General features: G+C 32.5%; 1 protein-coding gene across 2 annotated transcripts; it reads right to left on the minus strand.

Moving 5' to 3' along the window:
- Positions 1-11501: 11501 nt before the first annotated feature.
- Positions 11502-15131, minus strand: LOC127850764 (CUB and zona pellucida-like domain-containing protein 1). Of its 2 annotated transcripts, none has more exons than XM_052384056.1 (7): positions 15008-15131; positions 14636-14672; positions 13952-14039; positions 13551-13668; positions 12810-13046; positions 12406-12566; positions 11502-11779 (listed from the first exon to the last, which is right to left on the minus strand). In XM_052384056.1, the coding sequence occupies exons 1-7, from the start codon at positions 15041-15043 to the stop codon at positions 11617-11619; spliced, it is 840 nt and encodes a 279-aa protein (XP_052240016.1). In that variant the 5' UTR covers positions 15044-15131; the 3' UTR covers positions 11502-11616. The 2 variants fall into 2 exon arrangements, with proteins under 2 accessions (XP_052240016.1, XP_052240026.1); XM_052384066.1 differs by having other exon boundaries at positions 13952-14036; positions 15008-15121.
- Positions 15132-17545: the final 2414 nt, after the last annotated feature.

The raw sequence follows: 17545 nt of genomic DNA on the forward strand, positions 1-17545 counted from the left end.
AAACTTTACCAAAACCCAAACAATAATGTTTAAACATACAAAAACATGTACACTGTCAACAACAACTACATGACAATAACTTGACTAGACTTTGACAATAAAACAGGTCACAACTTCATTTAGCAACTTAACCCATATCCACTACCATTTTTAACAGATGGTCATCTAACTCAACAAGTAAAAACCATTCATATAAAAATTGAGATACTTCAACAAACATTCTGCCACGTTATATCAAATGATGTTCGCTTAAAAACAATCAATGTCTTTTATAAGTCATTGCAGCTTTACTTTTAAATGAACATTTCATTTGAGCAGTGCTCTGGGAAAAAACTGGCTTAATTATAGTGCGTAAAGTATTGTCTCATATTAGCACAGGCTAATCAGGGAGAACACTGCGCTTTTATGGGATTTTTGTTAAGAGGTACAATCTTGTGAACAAACATCGTATCTAGGCAAAGTGTAGTCCCTGATTAGCCTGTGCGGACTGCACATTCTAATCTGGGACGACGCTTTTCGGACATGCATTAAGCCAATATTTTAACACAGCTCGGCTCATTTTTAATATCGCAGGCTTTCATTTAGACAAGACTTAAGTTGGCAAATGAAACTGGTCCCTGGAGTATTCTGGAAGACTAAATGACCCGTCCCATATCAGATCTGACTAAATATGTCATTTGATACTATTTTTACAAAGTTAAGAAATGTTGTTGGTAAGTAACAAAGTATCCTTGAAGCTCCACATGATCATATGTGCTAAATATACTGGTAAAATGCAAACTCTAGCTTTATGTATTTATTCCATAAAACAACTACATGTATAAGCAATTTCAGGAAAAATAATAATCTTGAAACAGAAAAAAGTAATAGGAAAACCTTTAAATTACCCCAATATATCAAAGAAAACGTACCAGCAACATCTGCAAGAAGAAGGAATAAAACTGCGAATTAATTAGGCTCATTACACATTTAATATTATCATATTGAAGTTAATGATGTGTTATATTTAAAAGATATGCCTTCCTCTACATCATTAAAGTTATTTTACATCCAGCAGTTTTTTTTTCCTAACAGTACTTGGGAAATCATTTATAAAGTCACATACAAATATAATGAGCCAATGAATAGCAACAGTGGCAAGATTTAAGGTTATTTCTAACATTATTGTATAAATGGTAAAATATGCAAACATTCAGCAAACTCTCATATATGTATACGTCTAACCATTTGAAAATTTAAGTGTGTTTGTCTTTGTTATTTAGCCCTTTTACATTTAAAGTACATATGTTAATATTCATACAAAAGGAGGAGAAATATATATATATATATATATATATATATATATATATATATATATATATATATATATCTTTATATAATCTTATTATTTCAAGCGACCATAAATATATAAATGCCTACGCCTTATTCAAAAAGGTACTAGAGAAGATGTTATTAAGTAATCTGTTTTTTTTGTGTGAATCAGGAAGTCCATACTGAATGTTGTACAAAATACGAATAAGACATTCTAAATTGTTATATGTCGCGCGTTTGCTTGTTTATTTGTTACTGTGATTGTTTGTTTATGTTAATGTAAATATTTCTAACAATCAGAGAGCTAATTGGCTACTTACTATTATTATCATTTGCTTATGGCATTTGTTAGATGAACCATTTCAAACATTTATTTGATACAACTTACAATACTTCTGTATCTTTATACAGATGTAAAACAGACAAGTCTTACTGTTAAATTTGCGGCAAAATGTAATCTATGAGAAATATGTGTGCAATGTCTTACTATTATTATTTGCATAATTATCCTCATAATATGAGTAAGATCATACATGTTCCCTTTTATTTAATGTCCATAAATGTTTACCACCATGTCACATAAATATTTGTACACATGCTATTTATTCCCAACCACTGGAATGTATAACCTTAGATTTTATGTTAACTACTTATTATTATATGACTACTTTTTATACACATTACCTTTTGATATGTTTATTATTACATGGTTAAGACTCACGATGTACTTTGTACAAGTCGTGATAAATATTTTGTCTGTTCTGTTAAACTTTATTTAAAGAATACATAATATTATATAACTATAATTCTCAAAGATGTGGGTGTGTTTAAATCCAATTACAATATTGAAAACTTATTTTATACAAGAGAAGAAAAAACGCATGGTGCAAATTGATCTGTCTATGCATGTATATTGAAATCTCTGTATTAGTGATTTTGAGTGATTAATATATAACATTTGATATCATAAATCTGTATTTTTTCTATTTTCTGAAATATTATTTAGCCCTGTTGTGTGAAACAAAAATGCGTATGTTGCTCCGTAGACTACCGTACATTCTTTACAAAGCAACGTAAGGACGTGATGGGTTTTAATTTTACAGTACCCGCTTAAAATGTTACATGTTAAACATCACATACGTTTAATATTTTAAATTTATAGATTTTATGCATTTTATTATTATGAGTAAATTAGCTGCTATTTATACAGTATTAAGTTTATGACAATCTTGTTGGAAATTTGACTTTTGTTTTTTTACAATATGTTATCCGTCTAATTAAAGCAACTGTTGAATACATGTTGTAAGATAAATCCACGAACATGTTTGCTTAATAAAACTACCACGAGAAGACATGGATGTATCATTATTTTTGTTTCATCACCAGACAGCTTCCACTTGTAGTTTATGACATCATGTTGTTATTTAGTTTTCAAAGAATCCATGTTATAATCGCATTTTGTTTTACTGGTATTGTAACAAGATAATCCTTTTTTACATGAATAAAATCATAATATAAACAAATGTATACGCCTGTATTTCTACAAATCGTCAATACGATTTTTTAATAAGGTTAGACTACATAATGCATATACAAATTATGAAGAAACACATACAAAACATGAAATGCAATATATTTCCTAAATACTTTTCTAAACTTTGTGTACCAGTCCATTATGATATATCTGAACCCCTAATAGTAGGTTAAGCGACACGTCTGCTTTATGAAATGATTATACGACTGATACTTGTATGTGTCGTTTCCAACAAAAAGCGTTTCTTTCACTAAATTGTTACGTGTGATCCTTATCAACGCCATATAGTTGTGTGTTGCTTGTGTGTATACTATGAGTGCATATTAAATGTAACTGGCACTCAACGACTTATACAATCAGAGAACACGCATCACTTCTAACATAGATTGTGACTCCTTCTGTATACTTCAATCGAGAAGAAATAAAATCCATGTAATAATAGCCTCTTGTTACCCCATATGTAGGTACAGCTATTAAGCATCATAAATTTGAACGTGTAAAGATGTCTATGCCTGTTTGAAATGTGAACAAAGTCCCCAGCTAAAAGTACGGTCTTTTTCTTCGATGTCCCTTTTCTACGAAACAGGCTGGGTTTGTACCACGTATAACACATTCATAACCATATACATGCTAGCACACATAAATGAAAATGATAAATAAATAAACACATCTATATATTTTTTCTCAATCAATGTCAATTCGAAATGGGCAAATGAACGTATTTACGATATTTCTAATTTCTTTTGCAAGTATTAACCTATACGGCTGCAGTGGTGTTTAACTAGTTTATTTCTCTCTATACATATATTATACTTGGTTTACTGCGTGTGTTTGCCTGTTATTCTGCTCGTTCTCATGACAATACATGGCAATATTACCAACTAAATTATGCGTAGTAAGATGAAAAAAGAACATTTATGTTTCTACCTTTACAATTGTGCATACAGTTTCAATAGTTTGTTTTCGATTGTTATTATTAGTCTATCCATTCATGGACATTATCAGTTCTCACGAAAATAAACATTTTACATTCCAGATCTTAAAAGCACACTCAATTTGACGTTTAAAAGGCTTGTTCCTGTTGTAATTTGATATATATGGGGCGATTTTTTTTTATAATAGTCAGGGGTGTGTGAATTTAAAGCAATTGTATGTAACGCAGTAGATCCTCAGTATAATTTGTATGAAGTTAAAACTATATCGTGCAAAATGCCGGCACAAAAAACGGTCATATTTGGTGAGTCGATCAAACATACATCTGCCCAAAACATGCATCTAATCATGTTGTCAAACTTATATTTATAATAATACACGTGTTCAGAATATGCAACTCTAGACATTTCAGACTCGCTCCATGTAATTGCCTATCTTCAATGGTTGAATATAAATAGTAACAGAAGCTTGAACGCATAGAAGTTTCTGTACTATAATGAATTGCTTCGCACTTATTTTGGTAAAACGCAAACCAATATTCCGTCAAAGCAATTGAAAAGCCTATTATTCCGAAAATGGTGGCGTGTGAGCCTATATAACCGTCCGCTCATGTGTGATGAAATATCGTCTTTATCGCTTTACTGAATAGTCGTTTCGTTTACTGCAAAAATGCACATTTTCAAAATATTAAATGGAACAAGCAAATGCAGTTTATATAACATAATAACAGAGTCACACCGTTTAAAGAAAACAACGATAAATTACAACGTTCATGATGACAAGTGACAACATAAAACGTCCATAATTATATTCACTATAGCAACAAAATATGTTAAAATGAAGAAATATGCTCCATTCAATATGGTGCGATTTTGTTCAAATTAGGTTTGTGTGAGTTATCGCGTGCTTTGTTATATGCTCTTTTAGGTTAATGTTTATTGTTTTGTTATCACACATTTACGGAATGAATTATTTCATTAAATTGCATTATGATTTATAACTTTTGTTTCATTACGTACATGCTTACAAGTTAAAGAACGCCATGATTTATGTTTCGATAGCACGATGTATTTGATATTTCTTCATGTTCGTCAACTGTACAAAAATTCAAATATTTGAGATGAAGTTCATGCCGTGGATTTCTTTATTCCAACGATTCATAACCAGTGTACTGTCTCTTTTGAAAATCAGAAAATACAATCAGTTTAAACGGACCCAATGCTAATGCGTTATAGCGCGAGCGTATCTGTCGTTTTTATTAAAAGTTAACTTAATCTAATTTAGGTCGAATTTAGGAAACAAATACTGAAATTACAACCTAAAATAGTTTAGAGTCGGCACGACATATTACAGTCAGACAATTTAATGGGGTAAAAGCCCAGCTGTTTTGACGTTACTGAAAATCAGCTCAATTGTTAGCTTATCATAATCTACGAACTGGTCTTAAAGGGATCTTTTCACGCTTTGATAAATTGACAAAATTGAAAAAAGTTGTTTCAGATTCGCAAATTTTCGTTTTAGTTATGATATTTGTGAGGAAACAGAAATACTGAACATTTACCATGGTCTAATATAGCCATTATATGCATCTTTTGACGATTTTAAAACCTAAAAATTATAAAGCGTTGCAACGCGAAACGATTGAATAATTTGGAGAGTTCTGTTTTTGTCGTTAAATTTTGTGAAACTACGAAGATTTCTTATATAAGGTATAAAATACGTCAACTATGTGTACTCGGCGGAATAGCTCAGTAGGCTAAAGCGTTTTTACTTCAGGACTCTGGCAGGACTCCAGGGATCACTGGTTCGAAACCTGCTCCGGGCAATGTTCTTTTCCTTTTTTTAATTTTATTCTTGATTTTTTACTGGAGCTTTTACGATCCAATGTTTACAATTATCAATATAAAGCATTTAATGAATAAGTTAAAAAATGCCAAAATCTGTGAAAAGGCCGTTTAATGCTATTGTTATGATATTTTTGTTCTGGCGTGTATTGTCTTAATTGCTTAAAGTGCATAATTGTGGATTTTTTATATAGTCTAATTCAAATTAAACTTTACATTTAAAATCTGAGATCAAGAAAAAAGTGAACTTACACCTTGCCTGAAAAGATAATACAAATATAATATGCTATTATTCGATTGATGCTTATGTAACATACTTCTGAGTTTATCAGTGGTTTGACAAATGAATATTTAGTTATACACACGTTCCAATAGACATGGTGTAGTTTGGAATATCTTTTTTACGCACGTCTCTCCGTCCGTCCGTACGCGATTTGTCCAATGTGTATCTTCCTTATCGAATTACGGATTTTGAAAAAACTCTCCACACGTTCACCTTAATCTCATGTTGTGTCGCAAGCATCTACATCCAAGTTCGACGTAAACATTTAAAGGAAAATGTCAAAATACATATTGTCAAAATAGGTCCTATTCCGCTCTATTGCGTTATATCTATTGAAACCATGTAAAATAACTTACCACGTGTGTTCACCCCTAAGTCGATATGTGAAGCGCAATAACAATATTGCTACCTTAAAGTCAAGGTTACACTTTGCTACCAAAGGTAAAAATTAAAATTATTGAAAAAAGGTTAACCTGCTCTTTCACTTGACCATTCAATGATGTTTATTAAATCTGGCACACAGTTTCACCTATATCAACCCAGGTATCGCGTGAGATAATCATGTTCATACCGTCAACGTCAAGGTCACGCGTAGAGGCTAAATGCCAAATACAGCAGTTGTTTTATTCACAAATATGGCTTGCTTGCCTTATACTTACTGCCTTATACTTTAACATATATAATATGCTTTTCAAATAACCTGACAACAGCTAGTTCACTATGTAAAATTAAAGAAAACGCTTGTTAACACTCTATAAGTTACATTTCTGGTCGAATCTTCATGAGGCGTTGTCAGAACAATTATTGTAATGATATCTCTACTGGGTTGGAAAATAGTTCAGGACTGTTCTAAAACATGGCCGGCAGTACGTATTAAATGGATTAAGAAAAACCTTCTTAACACTCAATAAACCAGGTTTGAGTCCAATTTTCATTAATCTTGGCTAGTACATGTGTTCTAATTATATTTGAGCCTTGTTAAAAACTTCTCCGGTCTACTGAAAAACATAACCACAAGAAGTGCGCGGCAGTTCTTTCCTTATATGGCTATAGTGCAACCATGTAACCATTCTAGAAGCCAAATTTATTATCAACTCTGCATAAACCTTTGTCAGAACACTGGTCAACTCGTTCAAGATATTATTGGGATAAATGTTCAGAACCCTTTTTATGAATATTGGACTATTAATGTGGTCTCTAGAGTGTTAATACGCTAATTTTTGACGACGCGTGTCTGTTTATATTCTGATACCTTATTTCTTATTAGAGTTAAGTTAAATATTCGGTTATTTTACTACGCAAGTTGCTTACATAATCTGAAACCAATGTTAAGCATGTGTTGCATGAACACCAGTAAGGATCGATTTAAGAAAAAATAGTTATTCATCGATTATACAAAATGTTTTGGAATAGTGAGAAAACCATGTTAACGTCATGTCTTAGTTTATGGTAGCAGAATGACGGTTTACAAACAAATATACAAAGACCATATTGCGAACATAATGTCAATCCTAGCATAAGAGAATACTTTTTTGAATTAGATTGGGGGCTTAATTTTAGTGCTTCGAGCCATATCTGCAGGTATTAACTGGAAACTTAACATTTTTAATTATGTTCTTTTCTGTCATAAACACATTCAGTTTCTTGGTGAACCATAAAATGCGCAGTGAGTAATATATTGGTTAGTCAGATTTAGTTCTATGTAAGGGAAGCAACAACAGCTAAACCTTGTCAATGAGAAAAAAGGTTGCGTCATTTTATATAGGCAAAACGCGATGTCCATTATTAGCTAGTATACTGCTTCGATTTAAGTTTCCCAAGATAATGAGTGAAAACATTTATGTAAAAAATGACAGACAGAGGCCTATATATTTGAGTTTGCAGTTGTGCGTTATTCAACTACAATTGTTCTTATGATTAGTGTATATATTTAAACAAAATAAGGCCAATTTGTGCTATGTTTAGTACTTAACTCTCAACTTGACACGACTTGACCTAAATATAATCCGCGTTAGATAATCATGCAAGCTTTCTATAAAATCATTACATAAAAATATCTTAATAATAAGCATACGTAAAGACAATCTGTATCTATATTTAGAAACAATGACCATGCCCCAACTAGACACAATAGTATATTATCATCCAGGTTTGCTATATCCAAAATTTCACCAATGTTGTTTACTTGCATTTTTTAATGTTTGCTTATAAAACACAAACATAAACCTAAACGTTTATATTATTAAAGATACATTATTTTTCAAATTTATCAGTTGTGAGGCCCTTGGTCAATGACCTTATAAAAAACGGTAATTAATGTCCACTAGAAAACAAACAGTAACCTCTTATTTAATAACCAGTATTTGTTTCAATATTTTCGGAATGTGGCACTGGCCTTTTGAATTCGGAAAGATTGCGTTTGTTAGATTAAATAACAATCTTTAGTGTTTTTTATAATAAACAAGAAATATCTTTAAAAAAGATATACGGCGTAAATAGTTTAATGAATGAGATCAAGTATAGCGAATGTCTTTTTCTGTGCAGTTCTTAGCTGCATCACACGCAGTACGGGATGTTACGGGGAGTTTTCGCGGCTTATTTTACATTATAACATATTGCTGGTCATAAACCTATAGATACAAAACAGAAAACCAAAAGAAGAATGGAAGTGAAATTTAAACATATGAGTCAACCGGCCACACGAGAAGTATCCGTATTTATAGGCGCGTTCTTCGAACAAACCTGTTTTAGTGGTTTGTCGGGCATTGCTATTTGATTCGATTATTAACAGTATCAATTATCATCGTGCTAATGCTTAAAGTGATATTATGGGCATTTTGCACTGTTGAATTGAGCTGAAAAGAATTAACAGGTCAAAATAGTTAGTTAAAATGTGGTTACTGATTAATTATCTGCAACTCACCTTGCTACCAGTTGTTTATAAAAATATATTTTATATTCGATATTCTTACGTGACCCACCCAGTCCTGTAAGCTGAAATGATCCGTAAAACAATTTCGTGTCTTTGTGTCGTATGAACAAATCTGCACTAAAACTAAATTTAGGTTCAACTCGTAAACGCATGATCAGTTGTCAAACGAAAGTACGGTTGATATTCAAATGCATTATTTTTCTCTTTCTGGTATATTGTTTTAGTATGATGATGCTGCATTAATTAATATAAGTGTATATGAAGTAGAAACATCAAAAATAATCAACGGTTGCGATAGACACCTATAAACTGTTACATGCTCATAATATCACTTTAGTACATTAGGCAATATGGACGAATAATTATTGTTAAATTTATCAACAATAATATTTATCATTGTATTGTTGAAACCACATTAAGAATCTATTATTTACATACCATAATTATATTGCTGAATATCTTCATTTAACATATTTCTGGTCTAAAGAAAATTCCAGGTCACCTAGTTCACGGATAGCGTCTTTATTATATAACGATTATTTTACTGGCCGCCAACTCCGGTGATGACCTGTATATAAACTCTGAATGTCCGCGAATTGACCCGATATACCTCGCGGGTTGAAATGCAATGCTTTAAAGTGAGGCCTCGCTTCCATTGCTCTTTATACTTTTACATGTTAACATGTTGACAGGAATAAGGAAGTAAGTACTAAATATGAGAACATAGCCTTTTAAGTATAAACGCTCTTGCGCTGGTAATACTCTGAAAATAAAAGGTGTACGCACAAACTGTATTGATGTCGAGAATTGAGTGTAAAACTGTTCTATCTATTAAGCCTTTTCATTCGAGATAAAATTGTTTCATACAGTAAAACAGTGTTACAAAGACGCGGATATGTTTCCAATGTTCTGGTGGTATACTCAAATCAGCCAATGGAATAAATGAAGTGTATTCATTCGTACCTAGCCGCGGGAAATTTTATTGGAATTTTATTGGACACTTACAAAGGTCAGGCTAAGGTGAAAAGCTGGCTTATGCAGCTTACGCCGAAAAATACGAGTAAACGTTTTAATAAAATATTTTTTATAAGATTGAAGACTCATACAAAATGGATACTGAGCTATTCTGGATGTTGAAATTCAAAACAATAAAAAAGCGGAAACCTTAAATTTCGGATGTTAGGCGCTCTTTTGCGAAAGCATATAATTGTTGAGATTGGGAATGACCTCATCTGGCCAAACAAACCACTGATTACCAACAAACCTGACCTAGAATGAGAAAGGAGGTTGACTGAATCGGACGACAAAGTTATACTATATAATTTTATCAAACGCATGTAGATCATGGTCCCCTGAAAAACGTCTTCGTTTACACACAGCCTTGATATGTATGTGATTATCTTTCCTCCATGTCCTCCATTCTATTACTGCCGAGAGAAGACGACCACAACAGTACAACACATACCCCACCTTACGGCGAGCAGAGTTTAAAACTGTCTTACGAGAATGGAACAAACGCATCTAGCTGAAACTGACGTCAATTGCAATCACGTTTAGGGAGCTGTGCATTACACAAAGATGTAATTGTGTTTGAAGGCAATTTGTTTCAGTTGCTTACATGCTTACATTAGAAAGTTATACTGTTCAGTTTTCGCAGGATATCGTTGTTTATATACACACATCTGAATATGATTAAAAAACAGCGTCACACATGTTTTTGCTTTCTTATTATTAAATGTTTAACTCGCTCATTATACTACTGTTTAAGTGCAGGATATAGTTTATCTAGAACATTTATTTTTTAAATTTTACGTATGATTGGTTCTTCGATGTAAATGTGTTTTTCTTAAAAACAAGTTACCTCGTTTGTATAATATTGCTGTATTAAACCAAAAATATGTTCACATAAAGGAAAAACGGTATGGTTATTTGTAATATACATTTTCGTTACATGTATATTATGCCGTGCCTCACAGTTCTCGTATAAAAACAATCCAGTCGGATCTATTCAGTCAATAACGCCTTTAGTTATTCATTAAGCTACACCATGCGCATGTTTTACGTTTTACCTTTAGCGAGACGTTGACCTTTACCAAAGGGATGCATGGCCTGTGCGAGACATACCTAATCAAACTGTTGAACATATGTGTTAAAATGTTATATTACATGCATGTTAAATGATGTTATTCCAGTCTTGAAAAGATGTATAGTGCTCAATATTAATTCATCATGATTAATGCAGTTACAGTCAAGGTGTTTTCTATAGCCTTAGTTAAACATCAGCCTTTAAGTGTGACCTTAACCCTTGAGGTACTTGAACGGATATTGAACACACTTTGTCGTCTTTTTATGATATATATTTATGGTTAAGCTATTTTCACACGTTGAAATATGAAGTTACAGTCAGAGTTTTGGTTACATTTTACTATTCACGCATGACCTTATTGTTATTTGGAGACTGGCATACAACCGACCAGTCGTCTCATTATAAAGGTATGATTATTTTGAAATCGCACAATCATCGACAAACTGATTTTTGGTCAAAATTTACAGTTCATCACTTAAGAACAGATATTTAGATAGCACACTGGTTTGACCATGCTAAACTATTTTTAACATAGCAAGTTGTTACAAATTTGTAGCAACAACAATAAAACATTCAAGTATGGGAATATTCGTTTTAATCTTTTTTTGATACAGGTATTTTCAAAAGCCCTGAAATATGTGTGTGATTGTCGTCATCATATTAAATCATTGTTATGCGCAGTGCGGTCTCCGGTCACAGCGTGCGATGACATATAACGTCTGCTTCGTCACAAAGCGTTGCATCACACTTGATGTAGAGTCTCTGGTCTGGTCCGGTCATCGGGAACGCTTGGAACTCGAACTGTGTCTCGTGGTCCGTCCATGACAGTTTGTGGGTGTTGGCGTCCATTTCGAAACTGTAACAAACAAACGAAATGCAGTAACGACGATATTGCTGATATTTTACCAGTTGACTTGCAGGAACATTTACGAACTTAACGTAAGGATAATTTTAGCTCGAGTCCACATACATGATTAAATGCGCTGTAAAAAAGCGTTCAAGTGTTCAAATAAAGGTTCATGACATTTACCATACGTTCCAAATGTCACACAACCCATTAAATAATGCTGATCGATTACATGAGAACATGAACTATGGACTCTTTGTTTAAATGTACTCTAGACGCCTCACTTCATATCGTGTGTTCAAAACTTCAATTAAAATTGAACAAAAATTTATAATGCAATACTTGATCATTAAGGATGTGTTTATACCAGAATGATGGTGATTTATATATATGATATAGAGACTACTTACATTGTGTACGTTTTGATAATAGTGTACATAGTTAATGTTCAAAACTAGAGCTCATAATTGTTTAAGGGTGTAGAATTTATATCGTTAATGAATTTCTAAATAAATATATCATAACAATATTACTTTGTTCCCGCAATTGCATACATTAAAATAGTTAAGCAAGTAAGTATACGATTCACTAAATGTCAATAATTGATTTAGAAATTTTTATCTATACCAACATACTCGTTTTTTATCAGGTAGTATCTCGCACCATGACCGTTTTGGTTTGGTTCGGCATAACAAGAAAGATGTTTCATTGTCACCGTCCAATCAACGTTTTGAACAAACGTCTTGACGAACACTTTAGCGCCTGTTGTAGCATTTAGTGGATTTCCAGATATTTCCTACAAGAATAGATCAAAAAGTTTAAAGACGTCATATCTTTAGTTTCTTAAATAAAATTAATAGAAGGAATCATTAGACAACAAGAAAATTCAATTTTATTTCTTAATTCAAAACTTGTTAATTTAATATACTTCAATAATTAGGAGTACTCTATCTACAAAAAGTATGATAAATATGTAAAAACATATCCTTTTTCGTTTTCATAGGCGACATGAAATATTTTTTCTGTAAAAAAACATAACCTGTTGAAAATTAGGATCTACGAAAAACTGCGTCAGGATCGATGCGGTTGAATTAGTTGAGCTATTATTTCCGCCTGTTGGTTGGTTGAAAGTCACATAACTGCGATCGGATTCGTCCCACTGAGTGTGACAGCTTATGTCTAGCGTCCAGTTGATGCTTTGTATGATGAAATTGTGTTTCGGGTCATGATAGGCGTAAACCAATTGGTTTGTGTAAACCATCTCGATTTCGCTGGGCTACAGAACAGTCATATTTGCAATTGATCTTATATAATAAAAAGGTATGATATCAGTAAAACAGCATTATGTATGCATTTCATAATCAAACAAAAATTAAATAAAACGTATATTAAAGTACGCTAACTATCGTTATTTTATGTTGTTTCGGTCACCCAGTTTAATTTCAACATATTTCATATGAATCATGAATTTGTCGTATACACTCTTATACGGATATTTTTTTATTGAATTTGTCTTTTTCGAATGAAATGGAAAAAACGTACATTTAGAATTACCAATAAGTCAGTTTTCCTAGATAGACTTAAATAAGCTCTTTTTACATCAATGTTAATTATAAAATTTAAATTATAATTAATTGACGTTTTATGCAAAAAAAAATAACAAATCATCCTAACACTCAGTTATTTGCGGATCAATCTTTGCATAATTGCATTTTTTTTATTATAAGGATGATTATTTTTTGGACTTTTTCTCTGTATATTGTATTGTTTTTGATATTACCTTTTTGTTTGTCAAGCAGCTTTCGATGTCATAATCGAAGATTAAGTGGTTGCCGACTTTGTGTCCGGTACACGAGTTTTCGCCAAAATATATGTCCGTGGACAACGACCCTGGGTTTCTAAACAGATGTCGTATTAGATGAAGATAAAGTATAACACTTGAATGTACGTCATCCTAGACGTATTAATGATTTTATTGTGTTCGAAGATAATTGAGAGAGTATCCCCAACTGAGTACAATAATATATAGTAAGTTGTGTTTCTTAACGATTTAAACCGTCCTCGTGTATGATGCAAAGGATCTTTTCAATAATATTATTAACGTTGTAGTCTTCCTTAATTATGTGTAGCGATTTTATCACGACATATGTATTTCTTTCCAGGTAAAACATTGTATACTACCTGTTGCTCAGTTTTTCCATGTCAATATCAAGATACCATGTGGTAAATGAGCATGATGCATTGATCAGTTCAGGAAGCGACTGAGCTGCTATAACAGAATAAATATCATGTAAGATTAGTATTATAATATCACTACACAGATTTATTAACGTGGGAAAAATAAGACCACCTAATGGTCATACTACTAAAACACTCAATGCTTGATGCTTTAAATATCAATTAATCAATCTATCATCTCTTTAGATAGATCAATTATTAATTTATATTTTAATCAAGATAAATCATAGTTCAACCATATGGTGTTTTTAATTACAAATCAGCTATCAGTTATCATTTGTGATTTGTTTCAATATTTCATCGTTGCATCGCTATGATTATTTGGTTATACCATGTTTACTGATTCCAAGTGGAAACCCGTATGATTCGTATGAATCAAACCCGTAAACGATCACATTATGTCATTTGCTTACAACTCCCTTTTTGTATCTAAGGAGGGGCGAGAATGATAGTTTAATGGCCATTGTGAAAGTAATATAGCTTGCCTGGTGCGCTTAACACAAATTCCTCTAATGTGCCTTTAAGCTTTCGCCCAGCTGTGATGGAAACGTTTTAAAATTGTAATAATTGATTTTATAGCATCGAGTATGTTAATGGAATTTATTAAATGAAGAAGGGTCTACACACTTGCCCATGAAGCTGGTGTCATCATCAAAACAGTCGTCTGAAGAGCACACAAATACAGAGTAAATTGACGACATTAACGCTGTGTAAGAACCAATATTTTCGTAAAAAATTATCTTATTCAAAATAAGTATATAACCAACGTTTACCCCATGTCGTTTCATGCATGATGAGTTTTACCAAAGCAGTGTTCTGTCGAACAAAACTTATAAGAAAGTTTTATTTATTATAATTATCTTTAGATAAATCTATTCACTTAATAGCGAGTTGTTTTACATGTGTCGCATATTCGTATCTTAAAAACAAATATTCAACCTAGTATATTTCTTTGATTCCATTGATTCAAGTTATACATGGAACGTGAAAGGCGCTTACCACATCAAGTAACAGAGATGACATACTGGCCGTCATAACTGCTGTGTTTCCACTGCCTTTCACTGACTTCAAATGTCATCGAGGTCCTAGATTTTCAATGGATAATAAACCGTCGATAAGAATCATGATTTTATGCATGCAAGTAAGATCCATTTCGAAATCAAATGGTACCAGTTCAAATGCGATAAGAAAGGTACAAGCAAACATAATTTTAAAATTTTAAGTTATAAATATCTGATATATAGGTGACCCTAGTTTAATAGTGTGCATGTTTAGCATCGCGGTCCATGCATAGGCCATTGGTCACATGCCTTATATGTAAAACATAAATCCGGCGTATATCATTACACACTAATTATTTGATAAATATAACACTTGACATTGACAAATAGAGTTTATTAAAAAAATGCAATGTGTGCATAGATTTTCTTTAGGACATTTTTTCCCATAAAATCAGAAAAATGAACAAGGTTGTGAATTATTATAGTTTAATTATGTGTGAGGAAGGTGTTATATGGAATAACACATCCGTGTGTCCGTCTTTTTGTCATCCATTGCCTTCTTCAGTTTTGCCTGCTTTCTATCCAGAAATTTGTCTGATACATGTTCGTGTCCAGTCGAAACATTGTACACTCTTGTAAGGCATTCCATAACACCTTTTTTAAATGTTAAGGTTATTCAGACGATGTGTAGTAGGCCTGCGTCAGTCGCTAATTTATGTTCAACGGCTCACTTTAAGGTTAAATGTGTGCCCCCAAATTTCGCGTTCGCTCCATATTCTTATGTATTCTAAAACACGTTCATGACACCTTACTTACAATTTTAATCTCATAGATACAATGTGAGACAGATATGTTTGTGTAAAACGTTTATTGAACGTCGCCATTAGTGGTAAAATGTCCGGGCCTTCAAATGTGTTAGACTCCAAAATTTTTGCTCGTTGATACAATGAAAGTCACGCTATACAAATTTCAATGTCATACTTAACAGTCGAATGATTGAGGCGGTGTTCTCATGACCTTTCGAGATAACATATTCGACTTTAAATAGAGAATACTAGGTTAGCGTTGAATACAGAGAAGTTTATGTTGCGAGGCTTAGACCACCGGGAGCGCTAGCCTTGGCGAGCGCTTTCGGTGTTCGAGCCGAGCAACATAAACTTCTCTGTATTCAACGCTAATCCTAGTATTCTATTTATCCCATTTGATTTTTTCAACGTGACATTTAACATAAATAGATCTTATAGCCTTAACAATAATTTTAATTCATTCTTAAAAGCGCTTAAAATCTAACGCATGTAACCATGCGTAGTGATATAAATGTATTTGTTCTGGTACGCAAAATAGTCTTTAAAAAATTCACAAACAACTGTAAAACGAGTAAAAATATCACCATATGCCTCGATTCAATTTTACGCATTTTATTTTCGAAAGAAAATGATAAAAATCCAGTATGGCGGCGATTGCTCCTGACAAAATGATGTCGATGTCAACATAGATGTACACCATCGACGACCTTGACAATTTCGACGAGTAAACAGAAAGTTGCAGCGACTGACACTTTATTTGACTTAATATACAGGGCAATAAGTTTTCCGACTTCGGACGACGAATTTAAGGACGCGCAGAACGTGTTTTTGTTTATATAATGTTATGGGTATGCCGTGTGTGATCCGATGCATCAATGGCGCCCATGTTAAAATCATTTCCCCGAGAACAGGGAACGACAAAAGTACAAACAAAAACCAAAACACGTTCGAACTAGTATCTTACCTTTAATTATCCTTTAAAATCCATTTGATAATCCATTAAACTCAATAATTGACGATTTTGCATCTAGGGTATTTAATAATCATTTTAGCATAGTCAAATAAAGACCCTTATGCCATCATATCACTATACATGTATTCAAATGAGAACTCAATAAACTTTCTTCTTTGTCACACGGTACATCATGTACTCTATGTACATTACTGCTGTTAAAATGAACCGGTTTCATTTGCAGATTTCTGCATACAAACATAATTATGTTTAAACTTGCACAATCTTTTATTTGTCTTTGGTAAATGCCCTTATTTTACAAGAAAATAATTTAATATATAAATACAGAAAGAATGGAAAATATTCCATTACACAACAGATAAATGAGTGGATAATACCCGTGTACAAAATGGGACGTTCCGAATTCCAGTTTGGTGCTATTTTTACCATCATATACTTTACACAGCTCTATGCCTAACGTGAATTAAATCGGAAAGCAAATATTGCAGATTGTTTATGAATTGTGCGATATTTGTATGGCTTGTTGTAAATTCTTGTATGTCAACAGTACATGCATGGATTATAAACAATGCACATCATACAAAATAATGAAAATGTGATAAATTGACAATTCAAATATGTCGATAAACAGTAGGCCTATCATATCATACATGTACAATAAGTCGCGTTTATAATAAATCGTCAAAAACAATTTGGGGAAAATGACGCAATAAATATGTCCTTTTATGACGCCATCAATCAGCTGATTCATTGTACG

This window comes from Dreissena polymorpha, chromosome 1 (assembly GCF_020536995.1).
Source record: "Dreissena polymorpha isolate Duluth1 chromosome 1, UMN_Dpol_1.0, whole genome shotgun sequence".
NCBI lineage: Eukaryota > Metazoa > Mollusca > Bivalvia > Myida > Dreissenidae > Dreissena > Dreissena polymorpha.